This window comes from Dermacentor andersoni, chromosome 6, assembly GCF_023375885.2.
Source record: "Dermacentor andersoni chromosome 6, qqDerAnde1_hic_scaffold, whole genome shotgun sequence".
Taxonomy (NCBI): domain Eukaryota; kingdom Metazoa; phylum Arthropoda; class Arachnida; order Ixodida; family Ixodidae; genus Dermacentor; species Dermacentor andersoni.
The window spans coordinates 176,016,540-176,036,338 of record NC_092819.1 but is presented as its reverse complement, the minus strand read 5'-3'; the positions used below and the strand labels follow the sequence as shown (position 1 = coordinate 176,036,338).

At 49.6% G+C, this 19,799-nt stretch overlaps 1 protein-coding gene across 1 annotated transcript in view; it reads left to right on the top strand.

The window, feature by feature from the left end:
- The window catches only part of xmas (RRM_XMAS2 and SAC3_GANP domain-containing protein xmas), a 388,469-nt gene that overhangs the window by 208,200 nt on the left and 160,470 nt on the right, over positions 1-19,799 (top strand). The window contains exon 19 of the mRNA XM_050172352.2: positions 6,744-6,914. Coding sequence (XP_050028309.1) covers positions 6,744-6,914 — 171 coding nt within the window. The remainder of the gene's footprint in view (positions 1-6,743; positions 6,915-19,799) is intronic.

Sequence of the window (19,799 nt, the reverse complement as noted above, 5' to 3'; positions counted from 1 at the left end):
GGAAGGGGAGCGAAGGCACGATGGTGTTGACTCGCCCCATCTCAATCACATTGGCAGGTGCGCTGTTGTCAACAGTGTTGACTTCGTGCATTCCACTTGAAGTTTTACGAGCTGGAGACACGGAATTGTGTACTTTTGTAGACTTGCCCTTCTGTGATAAAGCATGTTTCTCTTTGAGTTGCACCCTCAAGCAATGTGTCCCTGCTTCCGGCAGTAGTTGCACATAGTGCTGATGTGCTTGCATTCGGTTGCGAGGTGTTCCTCCCTGCAGTGGTCTCAAAGGGGCATGAGACATGCCCCTTTGATGCCACAACCTTCTTCTGCGATCTTCTTCTGGAACTGTATATATCGCTGGCATCTTTCTACATAGCTTCCATGGCGAGCGAAGTTTTCACGGCGTCTTCGTATGTAAGGTGTGCTTTCTCGAGGAGCCTCGTTTGCACGGCTGTGTCGTTGATGCCACCCGCGGTGCAGTCCTTCAACATATTGCCAAGCTCAGTTCCAAAGTTGCAATATTGCACGAGACTTGTGAGTGACGCCACGAAGTTACTGATGGACTCACCCTCTGCGGGAATGCGCATATTGAACCTCAAACGCTGCACAGCAGATGGCTTGGGGCAGTAATGGTCACCCAGAACAGAAATAATTTCATGCAAGGTCTTGTCTTAAGGCTAAGTTGGTTTAACAAGATCCCGCAAAGAGCGTAAGTCTTCTGCCCACAGGAACTAAATAAGACTAACTTCTTTTTTTTTGCTGCTGCAATGTCATTTGCGAGGAAGAAACCTTCAAGGCATTCAACGTAGCAGGACCACGCATCTCCATCTCCTCCGTCAAATGCTTCGAGGTTGCCAAACATTGGCATGACAAAGTTCTGTTGCATTGAATTCAATAGACAAACTCATGCACGTAGAAGTGGGCATGGAAGGACGACGCACATGAAAATACAGTTAAACCTCAAAATAATGAAGTAGGCGAAATTCGCAATTTGCTTCATTATATCGAAATTTGATTGTAAAGAAATTGGACCTTTTATGCAAATAAATACAGTCGCCGATTGATTTTTCGAGCAAGCATGTCACGCCCTGTCGGACATAATCTTCGTTGGCCCGCCAGCCTCGGTGGCCTGCTAAGCTCAGTTAGGCAACAATGGTTACCATGTCAATAAACAACGGCGAGCACAGCTGCTCAGCGGTCAGTCATCGTTCATCAGCACCATGCTGCGGTGCGTCTGTCTAATGGAGGGTACCTCAAGCCCTCCCTTGTTCACGAAACCGGACGGATCGCGACACTGGCGACAAGTGCCCACGGATCGTCCCACGCCGTCGCAATCGGCGAAACACCGCCCCCTGTTGCTGTCGCCATGCCACTGTATGGAAGGCTCGAGATGGATCCTCCTGGCCAATTTACGAGGAAGAAGTCCACGTGTTCTTCCGGGTTAACGACTTACCCGAGGCCAAACAGCAAGACATTTTCTTAGCCAGCTGCGGGACCCACATCTCCGATCTCCTGCTCAACCTTCTCAAGCCAGCCATGCCGCATGTTAAGATGCTGGGTGAGCTGCTCGCCATACTGTGCTCGCATTTCAACGCAGCACATCCGCACTAATGTAGCATTTCCAGTTCAACAACTGGAGCCGCCGGGAAGGAGAGACCCTCGGGCAGTTCGTTGCTGCGCTACAAGGGTTAGCAAGTGCCTGCATTTTCGGGGACCAACTGGACTCGCTGCTCTGGCACCGTTTCGTCTGCGGCATCAACAACCCCACCATGCAGAACTTCCCGACCCCTCGCTAGATGACACTGTGACCGCAGCGCTGGCAATGGAAGTTGCCGCCAAGGACGCTGGCGAGATCGCCTGTGCAACTGGCTCACCGTCGGCAGAAGCGGCGGTCAACAAGTTGGTGACAAAGGGCAGTACCTGTGGTCGCTGTGGTGGTGCCCACTCCCTTCACAGTGCAGTTCTCTCAAGAACAATGCTTCACTTGCAAGAAAACTGGGCACCTGGCATGTGTATGCCTAAGGGGGAGGACGAACAGCAAACAGCAGCAGAAGCCTGGTTCAAGTCTAGGTGCCACACAAGCCTGCGGCCAGGGTAGCGGTGGGGGCATGCGACAGCAGGCTCAAGTTCTTCCGCGGTCAGGTTCCACGTCGTGGCCGAGGACCCGCCGATTTTCGACATGTGGCACACAGGTTTTGTACCATCGTCTGTGCCGCCGTACATGCTGACCGTCGAAATCTGCGGGCACCCCGTTTCCATGGAGCTGGACACAGGGGCCAGCGTGTTGGTCATGGTCGGGAAACTCTTCAGGCGTACTTTCACCAGCATGACCGTCAAAGCTTCGGACGTGATGATGTGCTACTTTGGGCAGCTCTCCCCGGGCCAGGGTCAGGCACAGGTCAGCGTTCGCTTTGGTGGCAGGGAGGCAACTTTTCCCCTTTACTTAACCAAAGGGTCGTCACCGATGCTGCTGGGCCAAAACTGGATTCATGCACTGGGCGTTCGTCTGCCAGAGTACCAAGAAGCCAACCTGCATGTGGTGAAAGACGTCCCCAGCATCCTCACGGAGTTCAAGTCCCTGTTCCAGCCAGGGGTGGGCACATTCGCCGGCACGACGGCTGGCATCTATGTACCTGAGGGAGCCCGGCCACGTTTTTTTCAAGCCTCGCCCACTACCGTTCGCCCTGAAGGACGGGGTCACCCAGGAGCTGCAATCGTTACAGCGAGGGCATCCTGGTGCCCGTCAAGACGTCTGAATGGGCCGCTCCCATTGTACCAGTCCTCAAGTGAGACAGCAGAGCCAGGATCTGCGAGGATTTCAAGGTTACCATCAATCCCGTCGCTACCGTCGAGAAGTACCCGTTGCCTCGGATTGAAGATCTCTGGTCAGCATTGTCCGGTGGACAGAAATTCACCAAGCTAAACCTCAGATCTGCTTACAAGCAGCTGGCACTCCAGGATGCCTCCCGAAAGTATGTCACAAGATCGACAACTTTGGGGCTCTTCCAGTACACACGCTTACCGTTTGGCATGGCCTCAGCCCCAGTCATATTTCAGAGGGAGATGGACAACCTCTTCAGGGGCATGAGGCACGTGGCGATGTACTTGGACGACATCCTGGTTACTGGCAGCGCTGACAGGGACCACCTGCAAAACCTGCACAGTGTCCTGGCACGGCTGCAGGACGCCAGCCTCAAGCTCAAGCTGGAAAAGTGCATTTTCCTTACCCCCAGTGTTGAGTACTTGGGACATGTCATTTCCCAGGCTGGCCTAGCCCCGGCTCCCCGCAAAGTTGATGCTGGGCTCAAGGCGCCTAAACCCCAGAACAAGGAGCTTCAGAGCTACCTCGGCCTCATCAGCTTCTACAGGAGTTTCCTGCCGAACCTGTCGGAGCATCTACAGCCGCTCCATCTGCTTCGAGATGGTCACCAATGGGTCTGGAAGAAGGAACAGGGCCGGGCCTTCCAGTGCAGCAAGGAGCTGATCATCACGGCTCCAGTGCTGGAGCACTTCGCTCCTGTCAAGCCTGTCATCCTTACCGTAGATGCGTCACCATACTGCATGTTAGCCGTCCTGGCACACCGGGACAATGATGGCCAGGAACGCCCTTTGTCGTTTGCTTCTCTTCAGCTTCACGCCGCAGAGAAATGCTACAGCCAGCTGGGCAAGGAAGGTCTGGCCCTCATGTTCGGTGTCGAACACTTTATCCGTGGGGCCGGAAGTTCGAGGCAGTCAGGGACCACAAGCCGCTGTTGGGGCTGCTGGGGCCTGACAAGGCAGTTGCTGTGCAAGCATCACATAGAGTGGTACGCTGAGCCTTGAGGCTGGTGACTTCCAATTACCAGCTGGTTTACCGTCCGGGAAAGGACCTGGGACCTGCTGATGCCCTGAGCCGCCTGCCCCTGCCAGAGGTGCCTGATGCTGTTCCGGAACCTGCTGAAGTGTTCATGGTAGAGCACGCATAACCGGAGGTGCTCTCCAGATCTGTGGTATTTCAAGCGACTAGCCAAGACCCAGTTCTGTCTCAGGTGGTCAAGGCAGTGTCCCGTGGGGAGGAATTGGTTCAGTAGGCCTATAGCCACAAGGCCACTGAGCTGAACTTGCAGCAGGGCTGCCTACTGTGGGTTTCCAGGGTGGTGATGCCACAACGTCTCCAGTCCAGGGTTCTGCAGTTGCTTCATGCGGGTCATCTTGGCGTGGGAAAGACTAAGGTGGTGGCCCGGTCCCATGTTTAGTGGCCTGGCCTGAACCAGGACATTGCTCACATGGTGCAGAGCTGCCAAATCTGCCAGGAGTATCAGCGAACCTCACAACATGTGGTAATCACCCCCTGGCCGTTCTCACAGTGGCCCTGGTCCCGCCTGCATGTGGATTTTGGGGGGCCCTTCAAGCGCCATTACTTCCTGGTGGTGGTGGACGCCTTTTCGAAGTGGGTGGAGGTTCTCCCTGTCACCACTCCATCAGCAGGTGCGACCATTACAGCGCTACGACAGGTCTTCGCTGCCCAGGGTTGCCGAACGTCATCGTGTCCAACACTGGTCCTGCTTTCGCCAGCACAGAGTACCTGGCCTGGCCGACGAAGAACGGTATCCGCTGGATGATGGTTCTGCCGTACCACCCTGCTTCAAATTGTGCAATCGAGCAAGTTGTGCAAACCATCAAGGACAAGCTCAAGAAGTGCCAGACTGTGGATTTCCGGATGCAGATTGCCCGGATACTGTTTCAGTACCAGACCACGCCCCACGATGTCACTGGTCGTGCCCCCTGTGAGCTCCTGGTGGGTCGAATGGTCAAGACACCCTTGGACGTCTTGCATCCGATCCGATCCACAGTGCTCCTGAAGCAACTGAAGGAGAAGCTGGTTGCTTACTAAGGGTGCCATCCCGGGCCTTTGCCGGATTCGGAAGCTCCAATTCTTGCCAGGAACTTCCGTCCTGGCCCACTCTGGTTCGCTGGACAGGTGGTGTCTCCTGCCAGCACCTCATCGCTGGTCATCTGCATGCCAGACGGGGTCACGTGGCACAGACACATCGACCATGTCAGGCCTCGACTAGGGACCTGACCAGCGCCCTCGACTGCCACTTCCGAGTTCCAGCCCGCAGGAGGACTAGTGGCAACACCAGTCCTTTCCAGCAGAGCACCGCCCACCTCGGAGGTGGCAAGCATTGCCAGTGCGGCACCTGTTGGGCCGGTGTCAAGTTCAGCACCGCTCACAAGGCTGACCCCTGTGGACCCTCCGGATGGAGTGAGGCTGTCTCAGGCAGCACCCAGTGTTGCCACGCCCAGCCCGTCACTGGTGCCCAGGGGGAGTACTCGACGGCGGAAGCCACCAGACCGTTACTTGCCTGGGTAGCAGTCACAGTCGGCCCGGCTAGGATGGAAGCAGAGCCTTGTACATTGAACTTGGAAGTTTTTTTTGTTGGCGACAAACAAACTGGGTGTAAGGGGATGTGACAAGCATGTGACGCCCCCTTGGGCATAATCTTCGTTGGCCCACCAGGCTCAGTTAGGCAACATTGGTCACCGCACCAATAAACACCGATGAGCACAGCTGCTCGGCGGTCACTCATCGCTCATCACCACCACGCTGCAGAGCGTCTTGTCTAACGGAGGGTGCCCCGAGCCTCCCTTGTTCGCGAACCCAAGCGAATCGTGACAGGAAAGGGGTCGCAGGATTTCCAGATTTATCAGGCAATCGAGAAAAGCAAATTTGAATGAGAAAACAATTCATTTAATAAATTTGGGAGTCGGTGCAGAACGATACGGTTTCATAACATGTTGACAATATCTTCCCATAGGCAGTACAAGTTAGCCGAAGCCAGCCACGTTTTCGCATGCACTTCGCCCCCGCTTGGCTGATAGCATCGCCCATGCTGGGATGACGTTATACATCGTCCTTAATAGCTTAATACATTGTTATATCGAGAATTTCGTTGTAGTATTGAAGTTCGTTATGTCAAGGTTTAACTGCTCTGGAATGATTTTTTCCTTCGGCGCCACTTGTTACCGAGTGTAGCCGAGCAGTTCCGAGAGGCGGATCAACTCTGCAGTCATCAACGGTTGCACCCAATTAACAGAAACCAACAACACATACTGCAACACTTCCATGCACTCGTGATCGCACTTGCAACTGATCCTATGTTATTTTCTCCACCACTTGAGGGGAGCTCAAGTGGCGCCATGCAATGGACAGCCGTCTAAAATGGAACCGTAACACAAAGCTCAATTTGCAAAACGCATGTGCGCCATAGCAGCACAATCAATACGTGGCAGGCAAATGGTGGCCAGAAAAAGAGTGAAAAAATAGTTAAAAACAAGTAAGTTTCCTAACGTCCGCTGGATGTGGGGTCAACTGATAGGGCGATTTCATGTGCTGCAGCCAATCAGCACGTGAGAAGCACTGGTGCAGCTACAGTGAGGAGGAAAGAGAGCAGTGTGGGTATGAGGGGGGCAAAGAATGAAGAGTGGTGCTACTTTCCAGAATAAAGGGTCTTCAATGGCTTTAAAGCCTGCCCATCAGCCACGGTCCGCTCCAAGCTCAAGGAACAATAGACCACAACTACTTGGAGGCATTTATTAGGCTTGCAGCTAACACTTCAAGCTGGCAAAAAGCTCAATGAGATAAAAGATTAAGGAAACAGACAACACCGACTCCTGTGTTGTCTCTTCAGTGCCCGTGCTGTCTGTTCTTTTGGGTGTTTGTCCTACTGTTGAGCTGTTTGCCATATTGTGAAGTGCTCTTCTTGCAGGTGGAAACCATAGCCAGCCGCCAAGGCAGTGCCACGCCCTTCTGCCTGACGGTTGTGCACGGGGGTGACTTCTCCTCCGAGGGATGGGACTCTGCCGGAAGGCCTCGGCTACTGTGGGGCACATCTGCTCTGCTGCTGCTGCTTGTGGATGCCGATGAACCCAAGGACCAGGTGGGTGGCGGAAAGCATTAGTAGTAGGCCGAGCTACTACTAGCAGTGCTAGCTAGCTAGCTAGCCAGTCCCACTGCACTACATTTCTGTTTTCCTGCACCTTGCTGTGCCCATGCAAGTGACACTTGCGCCAACTACACCAAAGTGTACTATTTGCACTTAGTTGCACAGGAATGGAAGCTTTTCAACCTAAATGGTTGTTGGTGTGGCAACTAGCCCCAGATGAAGCCAATTCAATTCGATTCATCTTACATTGGCTAGCTTGCTATCATTGCTTACTCATTTTTTTTTTATTTGACAGTGCTGCTGACTCCAGCGGGAGTCGTTGCAGACTGCGTTACAAAAAATGAGTTCATGCATAACAAGTCTCAAAACAAACGCCAGTAGCATGAAATTAAAAAGAAAAAGAAAGCATATAAAAGGTAAAAACAATCAACATCCACAATTCAGCCGCCAACAAATGTTTGGAACTTTTTTGTCTTTTGTTTTAACTGCATGTGAATCTAAGCCATTCCACTCGACTACCATTCATGGAAAGAAAGAATACTTAAACACATTGTTTATCAGGTGATACGGAACTATTGGAAGACTATGTTGCCCTCTTAAGAAGAAAGGGGTTAAGAGGGGCCCGATTTTTATTAATCATATCATAAGAACCCAACAAACAATGACACCGAGGACAACATAGGGGAAATTACTTGTACTTGCCAATTGAATGGAAAAAATTATAAATTAATGGAAATGAAAGTGGATAAAAAAACAACTTGCCGCAGGTGGGGAATGATCCCACATCTTCCCATTACGTGTACAATGCTCTACCAATTGAGCTACCGCGGCACCATTCTTCCATCCACTTTCTTGTGTATTTATGTTTTACTACTTGAACTAGCCCTGGGAGTGTTAGCTAGCGCCACAACTCACAAACCTTGACGGCAGATGTGGAACGTCCTTTCTGCCGCAGGCGTCACGTGTACGGGATCATTTTGGGGGAATGCAACTGGTCAACAAATCCACACATACTACAACATTGATGCCTTCAGGTAGCATGCGTGGGTAGGGGCAGAACCTGGAGGCTTATGAAAAGTGTTCTACTTAAAATGAGGACGACGCAACGAGCTATGGAATGTGGGAGATCCCGGGTTCTCCTCCGTACTCTTGGGACAAAGGAACGACAACACAGTAGTGCAAACAATCACAAGGGCATTTATTGCACCTTTTATAGATCAATGCCAGCTAGCCGAGTTGCTATCCCCAAAACATGCCGATGGGCGCGCGACAAATCTAGAAGTCCGACTTACCGCGACCGCATGGCGAGCGAATATATTCGCCCCATGCTGGATCCCAACGCCTGGTCATTCGCGTGTACGGTCATGTGGACGGTGACGCGTTCCAAGGCGGCCACGCGAGGCAGTCTCGCAGAAGCATGGGTCGGCGGCGCGCGGGACGTCCACGCTGTCGCCCGACCCGCCGGGACAGAGAGCAGCACCTTGTCCCTCGGCTCCCGAGTAACCCCGCCGCGGCGCGACGGTCGCGCCATCTCTCGCACCGCGCTTGTACCACGCCGACCGCCGTGGGCGCCAGGCCACGCGAGCCGTGCGGGAAAACAGCATATCAGGGGATGCGTGAGAGTCTCGCATCCCCACATCCCCCCAACCTTAAATCACTTCTTATTCCGGCAAAACATGTGACACGGTCTAACATTAACCTGTGCTTCGCGAACAAGATAGTACATGCAACAGTGGCCGCGCTGAGGAAATGTCCACACGCTGTCCATAGCATACGAGCCGACATTGTCCTTGGGTACCCCGCTGGCGTCCGCCGGTCACAGCAGCAGCTTTGCGACTCGACGGCATGATTCCAGGCCAGGACTCCGGAAACGACGACGCAGTAGTCGGTACGAGCAAGTGTCGCTCGCGCCGACGCGCCCTGCTGGCAAGAGCCGCCGTAGCTGTCGGTGACCGCTGGCTCCTTTGTCCGCCGCCGAGGGTTGTGAGCTGGATGCAGGAGGCCGCCGAAGTCGCTGCGCCGAACTGGCCACAGCATCTCCATCGCCCGGGGTGACTCGATCGTAGTCCGGGGCAGCAGCGCAGACGATGTGCAGGTGACAGCAAGCCAGGGGTGACTCCAATCACGCTGCGTACACTCAAAACACTCGGCAAACACTAAAGTAGTGCAAGGGAGAGGAATTCTGCACGTACATCGCCCACGTGGTACGATGTTCAACTCGGCTAGCAAAAGATCGGGCAGCTACTCAGATGCTAAGTTCACGTGAACGAAGCTCGCTTCCTTGAGCCGAACGAGTAATTTCAATTTGTGCGAGGCTAAATAGAATGAGGGAAGCAAATTGCAACGCCTCAACACCACGGTCCACCAGGTTGTGTCCCTCCACGTGCGACAGGCAGCTTCGTAAAGCCTTAGGCCTAAATCGTCGCTACCCTGTCAACAACCGGCATCCATAAACAACACCCAAAATGGGCGCAAAACAGGCAGCTGGGAGGAGACGTTAGCTCTGTGAGGTGGTCCTACTCCGCTCGGTGCACACAGCATCCGAGTTGACGGCGCCCACCGTCCCAGACGGCGTCGGAGCGCCCGGTGCCAGGCCGCAATACCAGTCAGCCCGTAGTGGCACCCGTGGCCCGCGGCCACCCGGCTCCCAGAGCCGTGACTTCATCCGAGTCAAAGAGATAGAAGAAGCTATTTACATAAGAAATTCGGACCACCCACGAGGCTTCCGTACTCGCTCGCTTCAGGCTTGCCACTGCTCCGCGGGCGCTCAGGCTCTCTCTCCCAGGATGCAGACCACGTGGCTCTCGTACTGACGAATGTCATTAAAAAAAACACCTACGAAAAGGCTTAGCATGTTGATAAGTTCAAACACACTACAGCCACCGTCGCCTCGCTCAAGAAAGCACGCCGCCGACGCTAGCGATCAAAATCCACGCTAGGCCTACGCTTCGGTTCAAACAAAGGTCTCGAACGAAGCAAAACTGTTAAATCTATCGTCCGATGCCCCAAGAGGTCCACGTTGGGCAGCCAGATGTGGGAGATCCGGGGTTCTCCTCCGTACTCTTGGGACAAAGGAACGACAACACAGTAGTGCAAACAATCACAAGGGCATTTATTACACCTTTCATAGATCAATGCCAGCTAGCCGAGTTGCTATCCCCAAAACATGCCGATGGGCGCGCGACAAATCTAGAAGTCCGACTTACCGCGACCGCATGGCAAGCGGATATATTCGCCCCATGCTGGATCCCAACGCCTGGTCATTCGCGTGTACGGTCATGGGACGGTGGCGCGTTCCAAGGCGGCCACGTGAGGCGGTCTCGCAGAAGCATGGGTCGGCGGCGCGCGGGATGTCCATGCTGTCGCCTGACCCGCCGGGACAGAGAGCAGCACCTTGTCCCTCGGCGTCCGAGTAACCCCGCCGCGGCGCGACGGTCGCGCCATCTCTCGCACCGCGCTTGTACCACGCCGACCGCCGCGGGCGCCAGGCCACGCGAGCCGTGCGGGAAAACAGCATATCAGGGGATGCGTGAGAGTCTCACATCCCCACAGGAAAGAAGAATGATGGGTGTAACGTTAAGGGATAAGAAAAGAGCACATTGGGTGAGGGAACAAACGCGAGTTAATGACATCTTAATTGAAATCAAGAAAAAGAAATGGGCATGGACAGGACATGTAATGAGGAGGCAAGATAACCGATGGTCATTAAGGGTTGCGGACTGCATTCCAAGAGAAGGGAAGCATAGCAGGGGGCAGCAGAAAGTTAGGGGGGGGATGAGATGAATAAGTTTGCAGGAACAACATGGCCACAATTAGCACATGACCGGGGTTTCGGAAGTATGGGAGAGGTTTCTTCCCTGCAGTGGGTGTAGCCAGGCTGATGATGATGATAAGTCTGGACGTCTGCACAAGGACACTGACTGCCTCCCTCGTTGCCCCGTGGATCCTCCCGATCCTGCTGCACATGATCCGGTGACCTGCATGATGGTTTTGACTGACATGAGCGACATGCGCGCTGCACAATAATGCGTTGCATCCTTACAGTCCATCATCGCCAGCGTGCAATCTGGCAGCACCGACGGCATGTGCCGCATGTTCATGCTGCAGGACAGCATCCTCTACCACCGCTATATTAACCCTGACGGCCCTGAGTTGCTCCTTGTCCTCCCTCGTCATCTGTGATCCGTCATTCTCGAACAACTTCACGATGAACCTACGGCGGGATACCTTAGAGTTTTGTGTTCATATGACTGCGTACTACACCGGTTCTTCTGGCCGGGTCTCTACCGCTCCGTGCATCGTTATGTCGCAACTTGCGAATTGTGTTAGTGCCGGAAGAAGCCTCCCCTGCCACCTGTCGGACGACTCCATCCAGTTGAAGTTCCCTCTGAACCGTTCTTTCACATAGGCCTTGACCTGCTTGGCCATTTTCCGACGATGACTAGAGGGAATAAGTGGATCGCCGTCGCTACTGATTACGCGACACGCTATGCGATAACAAAGGCGTTGCCGACTAGTTGTGCAACAGACATCGCCGATTTTCTCCTTCACGACGTCATTCTCCACCACGGTGCACCTCGACAGTTAGTTACAGACCGCGACAGCTCGTTCTTGTCTCGAGTTGTCGATGACCTCCTCTGTTCTTGTGCCACTGAGCACAAGCTGTCGACAGCATACCACCCACAAACGAATAATCTTACGGAACATGTCAATCCAAGAATCACAGATGCTGTTGATGCAAGTCTCCAATGATCACCGTGACTGGGATGCCACGCTGGCCTACGTGATGTTGGTGTACAACTTGTCCCGACTTGACGCCGCAGGATATTCGCCCTTTTATCTTTTGTATGGTCACGACCCCACATTGCCGTTTGACACCATCCTCCCTACTATGCGATGTGTTGCAACTGAGTACGCTCCTGAAGTCATAGATTGCGCTCACACGGCACGTCAAGTCACCCGATCTCGTTTATTGGCCTTGCAGCATACACAAAAAGCGTTATGACCGGTGCCATCGCGATGTTAAGTTCATGCCTGGTGCTTGGGTGCTCCTTTGGTCACCATGTCATGAAGTTGCCCTCTCCCAGAAGCTTTTCTCTCACTACACAGGGCCTTATGAAGTCCTACGCCAAGTTAACGACCTAAATTATGGGATTTCGCCACTACAGTTTGATGCATCCTCAAGCCCGACGCCTGTTGACGTCATGCACGTTTCGCGGCTGAAACCATACTTCGCTCGCAATTCTTCGCCTACTCTGCGCCGAGACAGCGCTTCGCTCGGTAGTCCTGTTACGGAAGGATGAAAGAAGAGAGAGGAAGAAGGGGATCGTGGGACATTGGCTGCTGGCTGCTGCGTGTTGTTGGTGGTCAGCCATCTCAACTACTACGACTCATTTTGTATCTATATATATATATTGTAAATACACTCTTTCTATGCTCCCAACATCCTCGTAACAATGTTTTGTCATAATTATTGAGATCGGCTTTTTGTTTTGACACCGTGAGGACTACAGACACGGCACCGAGCCGTAAAACTGGTTTGATTTCTAGTCAGCAAATGGCGCCACCTCATTAGCATTGGCGGTGCATTGACAATGCGGAACGCTATAAAAGCCTAGTTGTTCACTGAATCCTTGATTTACTACCCCGCTCTAGGATGATACATGATGAGGCTAGCGAGCAAACGCTAAGTAGACACTGAGCAGATGTTATAGTGCAGGTGAACATTTGTAAGGGCATTAGCCCGTAATCCTTGCCAAGGAGACAGCGAGGTAACTGCAGGGAACGCGTACAGGTAAAACGAAGCCCTGCCGTTGCATGCATGTAAACGCAGCTTATGGTTACGGTGTCAAAACATTTTTTTGTGTCAATCCACTAACCATGGAGCATGTAACATTGCGGTGCGGATGAGCACATCTCCAGGGGCATTCGGCCTTCCTATTGCCTTAGAATTTGTGTAGCTTCCACAATGCTGCAACCAGCTTGTGAGATGGAATATAGATGCAGTCGGCTCAGCTACAGCAATTCCAGTGGCACAACTTTTACATAGGCACTCAGCAAGTGCTGTGGGTGAAACTTGAAAAAGCGTTATTCTTGTGGACTTGTTTGTTGGCTGAATGGGTACCCGTTTAACTAATTAGTCATTGTTAAAACGAGACCTCCTTTCTGCTGTCAACCAACACTCACTGGTCAACCGAGAAGAGATAGGGATTCACTACGCGGGTCTGCCAGCTGCACCACAAGCTAAACAGCGCATGCTTTGATAGCAGACATTCAGCTTGTTTTGCATCTCCAACTGCCGTGCTTTCAAACAAGCAGACAGTGCCACACTTACATGTTGTATCAGTTTAGGAAGGCATTATTTGTCATCATCCTCTTCAGCTGTTTGTCCTATGGTGTGCACATACGGGAGTGTGGCACATTTCAATTCTTGCAAGGAATACCATGGCATAGTTATCCCTGCCTCGAGTCTACAGCGCTGATCATATGTTTACATGGTGTGACCTTACAGTTATTAACAAGGTTGGTCAGTAGCGTTTCCCAGGGTGTCTACCATCCGGGAAAACCGGGAATTCTCAGGGATTTTGAATAGTCTGGAAATACTCAGGGAAAACTCAGGGAATTTGTGCTTCTATTAAGGAAAATTAGCTGTAATTTTATTGAAAGGGAACGAAATTCGTGCAAATGCTGGCTTGAGTAACCGAGGAATAATAACGAATCGTCTTTGACGCCGTCTCGTCAGCTGGAGGAGTAGTCAGCATACAATCAACGACCGATTTTCTGGACGCTTGATTTTTGGGCCATGCCTGATAATTCGGACAGCTTCGGGGCACCACCATGCACGTGCCCCATAAAGTCGATGCATAAGAACGTATGAAATTTCGGACGAAAGCACCCTTCGCTGTCCATTTTCCGGAGCTTTTGCTGTGACTGCAGGCCCGAAAAAGCATTAGTCAAACCCACCACCACCACCATTTTGATTATCTCGCCGCATCGAACCGGTGCTCTTGCACGCAGATCCACTGGCAGTCGTAGCCACCACCGTGGCAACGCTAGGCCAAGCTACTTTGACGTTCACTACTGTTAGCAATTTGCCGCTTGTGTGTGTGTGTGTGTGTGTGTGTGTGTGTGTGTATATATTGCCAATTACTATTGCAATAAGTGAAATAGCCTGGAAGTGCTTCTGTTATAAGTATATTTAACCAACAGGGGCCTATTTATCAGTCACACTTGGTGAACCATGGGGGCCCGAAAAATTTGCTGAATTCGCATTTATCTCTTGCAACTATATAACATCTCGCGATGATACAGGGGCAAAAGGCAATGAGTGCACCCGCAATAGTCTCGAATTGCGCCCAGTAACAGTAGTACAGCGTACATAAAAAGAACATTTGCTACAAGGAATTTAAATAGTTCAACAAAGAATTGTACATGCTGTTTAAGTCTGCAACATAAATGCATCGCTAGTTTAGGTAATAGTACTGTCGAGGTTATAGGCAACAATATACAATCAACATGAATTACTTGCAGTATTCACACACACACACACAAAAAAAAAATATGGACTCGCCATCCCAGCCCTGCGACAGTGGACGTCCAGCGAGGCTGTTAAAAACCACCACTACAACTGCTGAGGGGGGCATGCAATGCTTTACTGCTTTATAGTGCCCCCCCCCCATTCCCCCCACCCTTCCTACACACTCAATTTCTACTTGATCTGATATCTGTTGAGTTCATAGTTATTCCAGGGCAATCGGATAAATTATTTGTTCGCAAAACACTTTCATAAAGCTCCGAATAGCTTGCATGCATAATATACTAAACATATCATAACTAGTTCTGTATCTTCGAAGTTTGCCTACATATAGGTGATAACGCCGCCTTCATTTTCACCAAATATAAACAAAATATATTGTTTAGTTCATGGAGGACATCGCTGAAACAAAGACAAAAGGTTTTATGACGCATGAAAATAAGGAAAGAAAAATGACGGCTCATTATTATTTACGCTATTAACCGGACCAGAACCGTAAAAATATTGTCACACATTGCAGTTACAGTGACCCCCCTCCACTTTCCACAAAATATGAACCTGTTGTAAAATACAGCTATAGTTGATAAAGGCCATATCACAAGTTCTAATGCTTGAATACAAAAATTTTTACAAAGACTGTATTTGATCCAACCACTTCGCACAGGAAGTTTCCATTGGGCACCACCGATTTTCACTAAATTTGGTCTTGGCGGCTTTTATAGTGCTGCCAGAGCAGCGGGCTCAATTCTTCCGCTCTCGTTAGACACGTTCAAACACGCTGGAGTGCTTGCATACATAATTTATTACGAAAGCCATCTGTTTTGAACTTCACCTCCACATCACCCATTAATTTATCCTTACAGTCACCAAACCTAATGAAGTTGCCTTTAGTTCAGTGAGTACACCATCCGAAACTAATTTATCATGCATGACGACGTAAGAACAAAAAAATGAGGGTTCGATCATTATTTGTAACGCTTCTCAATAAGCCAGAAATATTAAAACTATGAGACACATTCCACTTGAAATGCTGCCTATTCTTTCAAAGTACAAAGTATCTTAAACTCTCTTGGGACAATAGCAGTAACATGATAATTTCAAACACACATTTGCCATCGCACATAAACTTTGCGTATTGTTCCCCTTATGTTCGCACAATTTTATCTCAGTTGTCATTGTAATTATGCAAGCACAGCAGTCTAAGTCTTACACCGTTCATAAAACAGACTAATAAGGTTATGGACCACTTGCATACCTATTCTACTTGAAGATGCGCATTTAACTCGCTCATTTGGAGCATTGCCTACAACTCATCCATACCATGCCCCTTATTTACCCTAGAAATAAACAAGATGCCTTGTTTAGCTGACCGAGAACACCGGAGAAACAAACTACGTATCTCGTAATATCCCCTTCAGTCACAGCATAACATTTGCGAACGCAACTTATTTTTGCCATTACTGTGTAGTGGTTACAAGGAATAGACAGTGAACATTAGGCTTTGAGTAAATTGCATATTCTGCTTTCTTAAGGTACACCCATTCAATGTCTCAGTGAAATGTATCGCTTCAAATGACTGCTTTCATGAAGGCATTGCCCTCTTTGACGTCCCTTTAAAGAGGGTAATGCCTTTGTGAAAGCGAAGTTGAGGTTTTTGGTACTAATCGCAAAAGATTATTTCTTCCCTTGTGTTAATGCATGGGCCCAATAATTAACCTTTGCAAGTAATTTGAGCGGGTGATTCAATATATTTATTGAAGAAACGTAGCACGACTGCCTGTACAATTAATGAATATTAGTTACTATGTATTTACAATGGGTCACTATAAAATTCAGAGGCATTCTCTCGCCTTGACTTACCTGCTGTATGGAGTCTCAGCACCTTGGGATAAAGCTGATAAAAATAGCTCATCTTCGAAAATATTTGCTTTTGCGTGCATCTCCTTTTTATTCGTATTTGAAAATGTCTCACTCTTAGTTTTACGCATTTTTTCCAATATGTGGTATCTTTTTTTTTTTCACTGTGCATTTTACTAGCTCTTCCCTTCTGTTTTCATTTTGAATGAAATAAACAATACCTCTTACTATTCAAGCTGGATTAAGTTTATTTTTTTATTTTTTAGCATGCTTACTAGTGAGTGATACCATCGGCCAAGGTGTCAGCCCATCTGTTGACATAAAACAAAGTTCTTTGTCACTTCAGGGAATTCGGCAAAGGCACTCAGGGAAAACATGGAAAACTCGGGGAATTTGGAAATGTCAACTTGGTAGACACCCTGATTGTTGTTTGGTTTCCCAAGCCAATGTGCATTTCAGTTATCTCGGTTAAATGTAGGATGTACGAATACTGAATAGTAGCTTTTGATTCGAGTATCAAGTCAAGGAAAAAAAAGCCAAATATTGAATATCAAAATATTTTACAAAGTTTAATGCTTGCAAGTTTTGGGCAGGAAAATACGGTGCTGCACATGCTCGGGAGTCTCGCAGCACTGCAGAACAAGAATGCGGCAAGCCATCGGTAACACATCAATCAGGATATATACAGTATGTTCTGCTCTTAAAGGCAGCACCAAATTAGTATGCCATCACTGAGTTCTAGTATACGAAGATTTGGGAAATATATTTTTAGCAATATCAATAAAATGTCTGTTCAGTAAAATCAAGTGCTTTTTTTTCGCTGCATGTAATGAATTATTGACGTTCTATTGCACTGAATGCCAATGAAGTTTTCACTTTAATAGTGGACGTGTGTTTTCAGCAATCTTATTTTTTGCATAAGGGTATTGTGTTGCAGTTTCTCTCCAAAATGCAGAACTACCCCAACTTTACAACAGGTGGGTTATTGTCTATCTACGCGACAGGCGAAAGGACCGTGCAGCACGCGACTCGATCATCGTTCCATGCGTAGCTGATGCCAACTGCAGCCACACTACTGATGGTCAAGAGCAGGTGCCGTTTGTGCCGTTTTATTGTCAGGTTTGTCACCATTGGCCACCTGTCATTGAATCTTGAGGGTCAGGGCAGGTTGCTGGCACTTGCTAACTCGTTCATTCACCGTCTGTCGCTTTCATTCACGAGGCAGTTTGTCAGTTTGCCAAGGTCACTGTGTGAGATCCCTGCATCGGGTTGACATAGGAGCTCTTGCAGTGACAAAACCCTGTACTGCCTTAGCCGAGGCAGCCCGTTGACGGCACCTCCGGCACTTCTTTGCAGCGAAAATGAAGCGAAAAGCTCACTGTGGCGGCATTGAGCACCAGGGTCCCTGTGGCAGATGCCTCGTGTGGCATTGCGCGCATCTCTACACTGAATATATCGAATATACAAAAAAATCAAATAGTAGTTATTCAATTTGCAAATATAATTCACTATTTGCTATTCAGTTTGATTCGATGATATTCAATATTCGTACAGCCCTAGTTAAAGGGTGTGTGGCTGCAAGCTGACTGTACCACAAAGTTTATCTGTGGCCTTGATGCACAGCCTGGAATGTGCAGATTAAGGGGGAGGCTATTGAAAGGCAACTTCTTTTATTGGTGGGCTGGTCTGAACGAAATTTTCACACCTTGTGTATTTTAATGTGCATATTCTAAATATGTAATTAATTTTCTCATATGATAAGTAGTTTCCGATGTATACTCTAAAAGCATTCTATAAGCTGGGCCCTTTGATGAAAATTAGCATCTAAACAAAAATCCCAACACAGTGGTTTGAGTATAAACACTATCTAGAATGTTGAGGGAGTGTAATAAAATTTTAATCAATGTTCTAGGCCAATTAAAACGAGCTAGAGCTAATCGAACTTGTTAGGGAAAAAATGCCATCTTCACATGTCAAACATGTGACCCACTTCAAACACTTTTTGAGAAAAGTACTGCCTTGAAAACGAGCATATTGCTTGCTGCATGCATTTATCTTTCTGGCAAACAAAAAAAGTTATGCCAATGGCTGAAATAAGGACAGAAGCTATTTTACCTTCAAAATTGTTGTTTTGAAAAATTCAGGAAAAACATTCCGCAACATCTTCATTGGGAGCATACCCATAAAATCTCAAGGAAATGCACCCGGAGCATAATCTGAATGCATCCCATCCTCACGCTTCTTGGCCAGTTTCCGCACACTCAGAGAAGCTTCCCGCTGAAGCTTGACGGAGATCTTTCTACTTTACTCTCTTAGATGCACTGCCAGAAATATTCATGTGTAGCTGCTGTAGAATTGCAGCAGATGCATGCAGATTCCCAGTGTTGAAGCATAGGACAGCTTCTGCAACAGCAGCTTGTACAGCAAAGAGAGATGCATGCTGTTCCTTTGAGACTAAACTCTGGATCACGGAATGATAGCTTTCGTTAAAATTTTGAGCCTTGCCTCGCTGGCATCTCTGGAACAGGGTCTTTTCACATAGCCGAGTATATACAGGAAGCATTGCTTCTGCCGCATGTTCTGGCAAGTTGTAGTAGTGCCTGGGTTCAGGCTCTCCCTTTGCTCTCGCAGCATTCTCGCAGCACCATGAATTTTCACCATTTGGGCACAGGCTTTGATCCGAACGTTTGTCAGTGGACGCGACATGCCGGTATGTTGCCATCACAGCCTTCTGTGTGGCATCCACATCACCTTCATTGGATTTTAGAGCCCAGCCAGAATACGTGCTTAGCCTGGTGATGAGTTCATTTGTCAGCTGGCCTCTCCCACTAAGGCTTCACTTCCCCTCGCCTTTTACAGCGAAGCCGTATATCTCTACTGTCCAAGCAAATTTTCATGTTGTTGTTGTAAGCAAAAAAACTCCCCACACGTGGGCCGATCCCGGAGATAGTGCAATGCCAGGCCAACCCGCGGCGGAGGTGAAGCAGGCGTTAAACACTTCCCATACGTGTGCCGGTCCTGAAGACAGTGCAATACCGGCCCAACCTGGAACGGAGGCGAAGCAGGCGTTAAGCACTCCCCACATGTGGGCCGATCCCGGAGATAGTGCAATGCCAGGCCAACCCGCGGCGGAGGTGAAGCAGGCGTTAAACACTTCCCACACGTGGGCCGATCTTGGAGATAGGGAAATGCCAGGCCGACCCACGGCTGAGGTGAAGCAGGTGTTGAGCACTCCCCATACATGGGCCGATCCTGAAGATAGCACAATGCTGGGCCAACCCACGGTGGAGGTGCAGTTCGCCATTACGCGGCCCACATACACAGCTTTGCTGGCCATCCTTCTTCACAGAGTAGAAGGGCACTGAGTTTTTTTGTTTCTGCACTAAATTACTCAGTGCTGTCCCCATGCAATTTTAGGCGTGGTTGACAGAGTCCTCCTTCTGGACATCGACAAATCCATAGACTTGTGCTTCATGATTGACATAAAA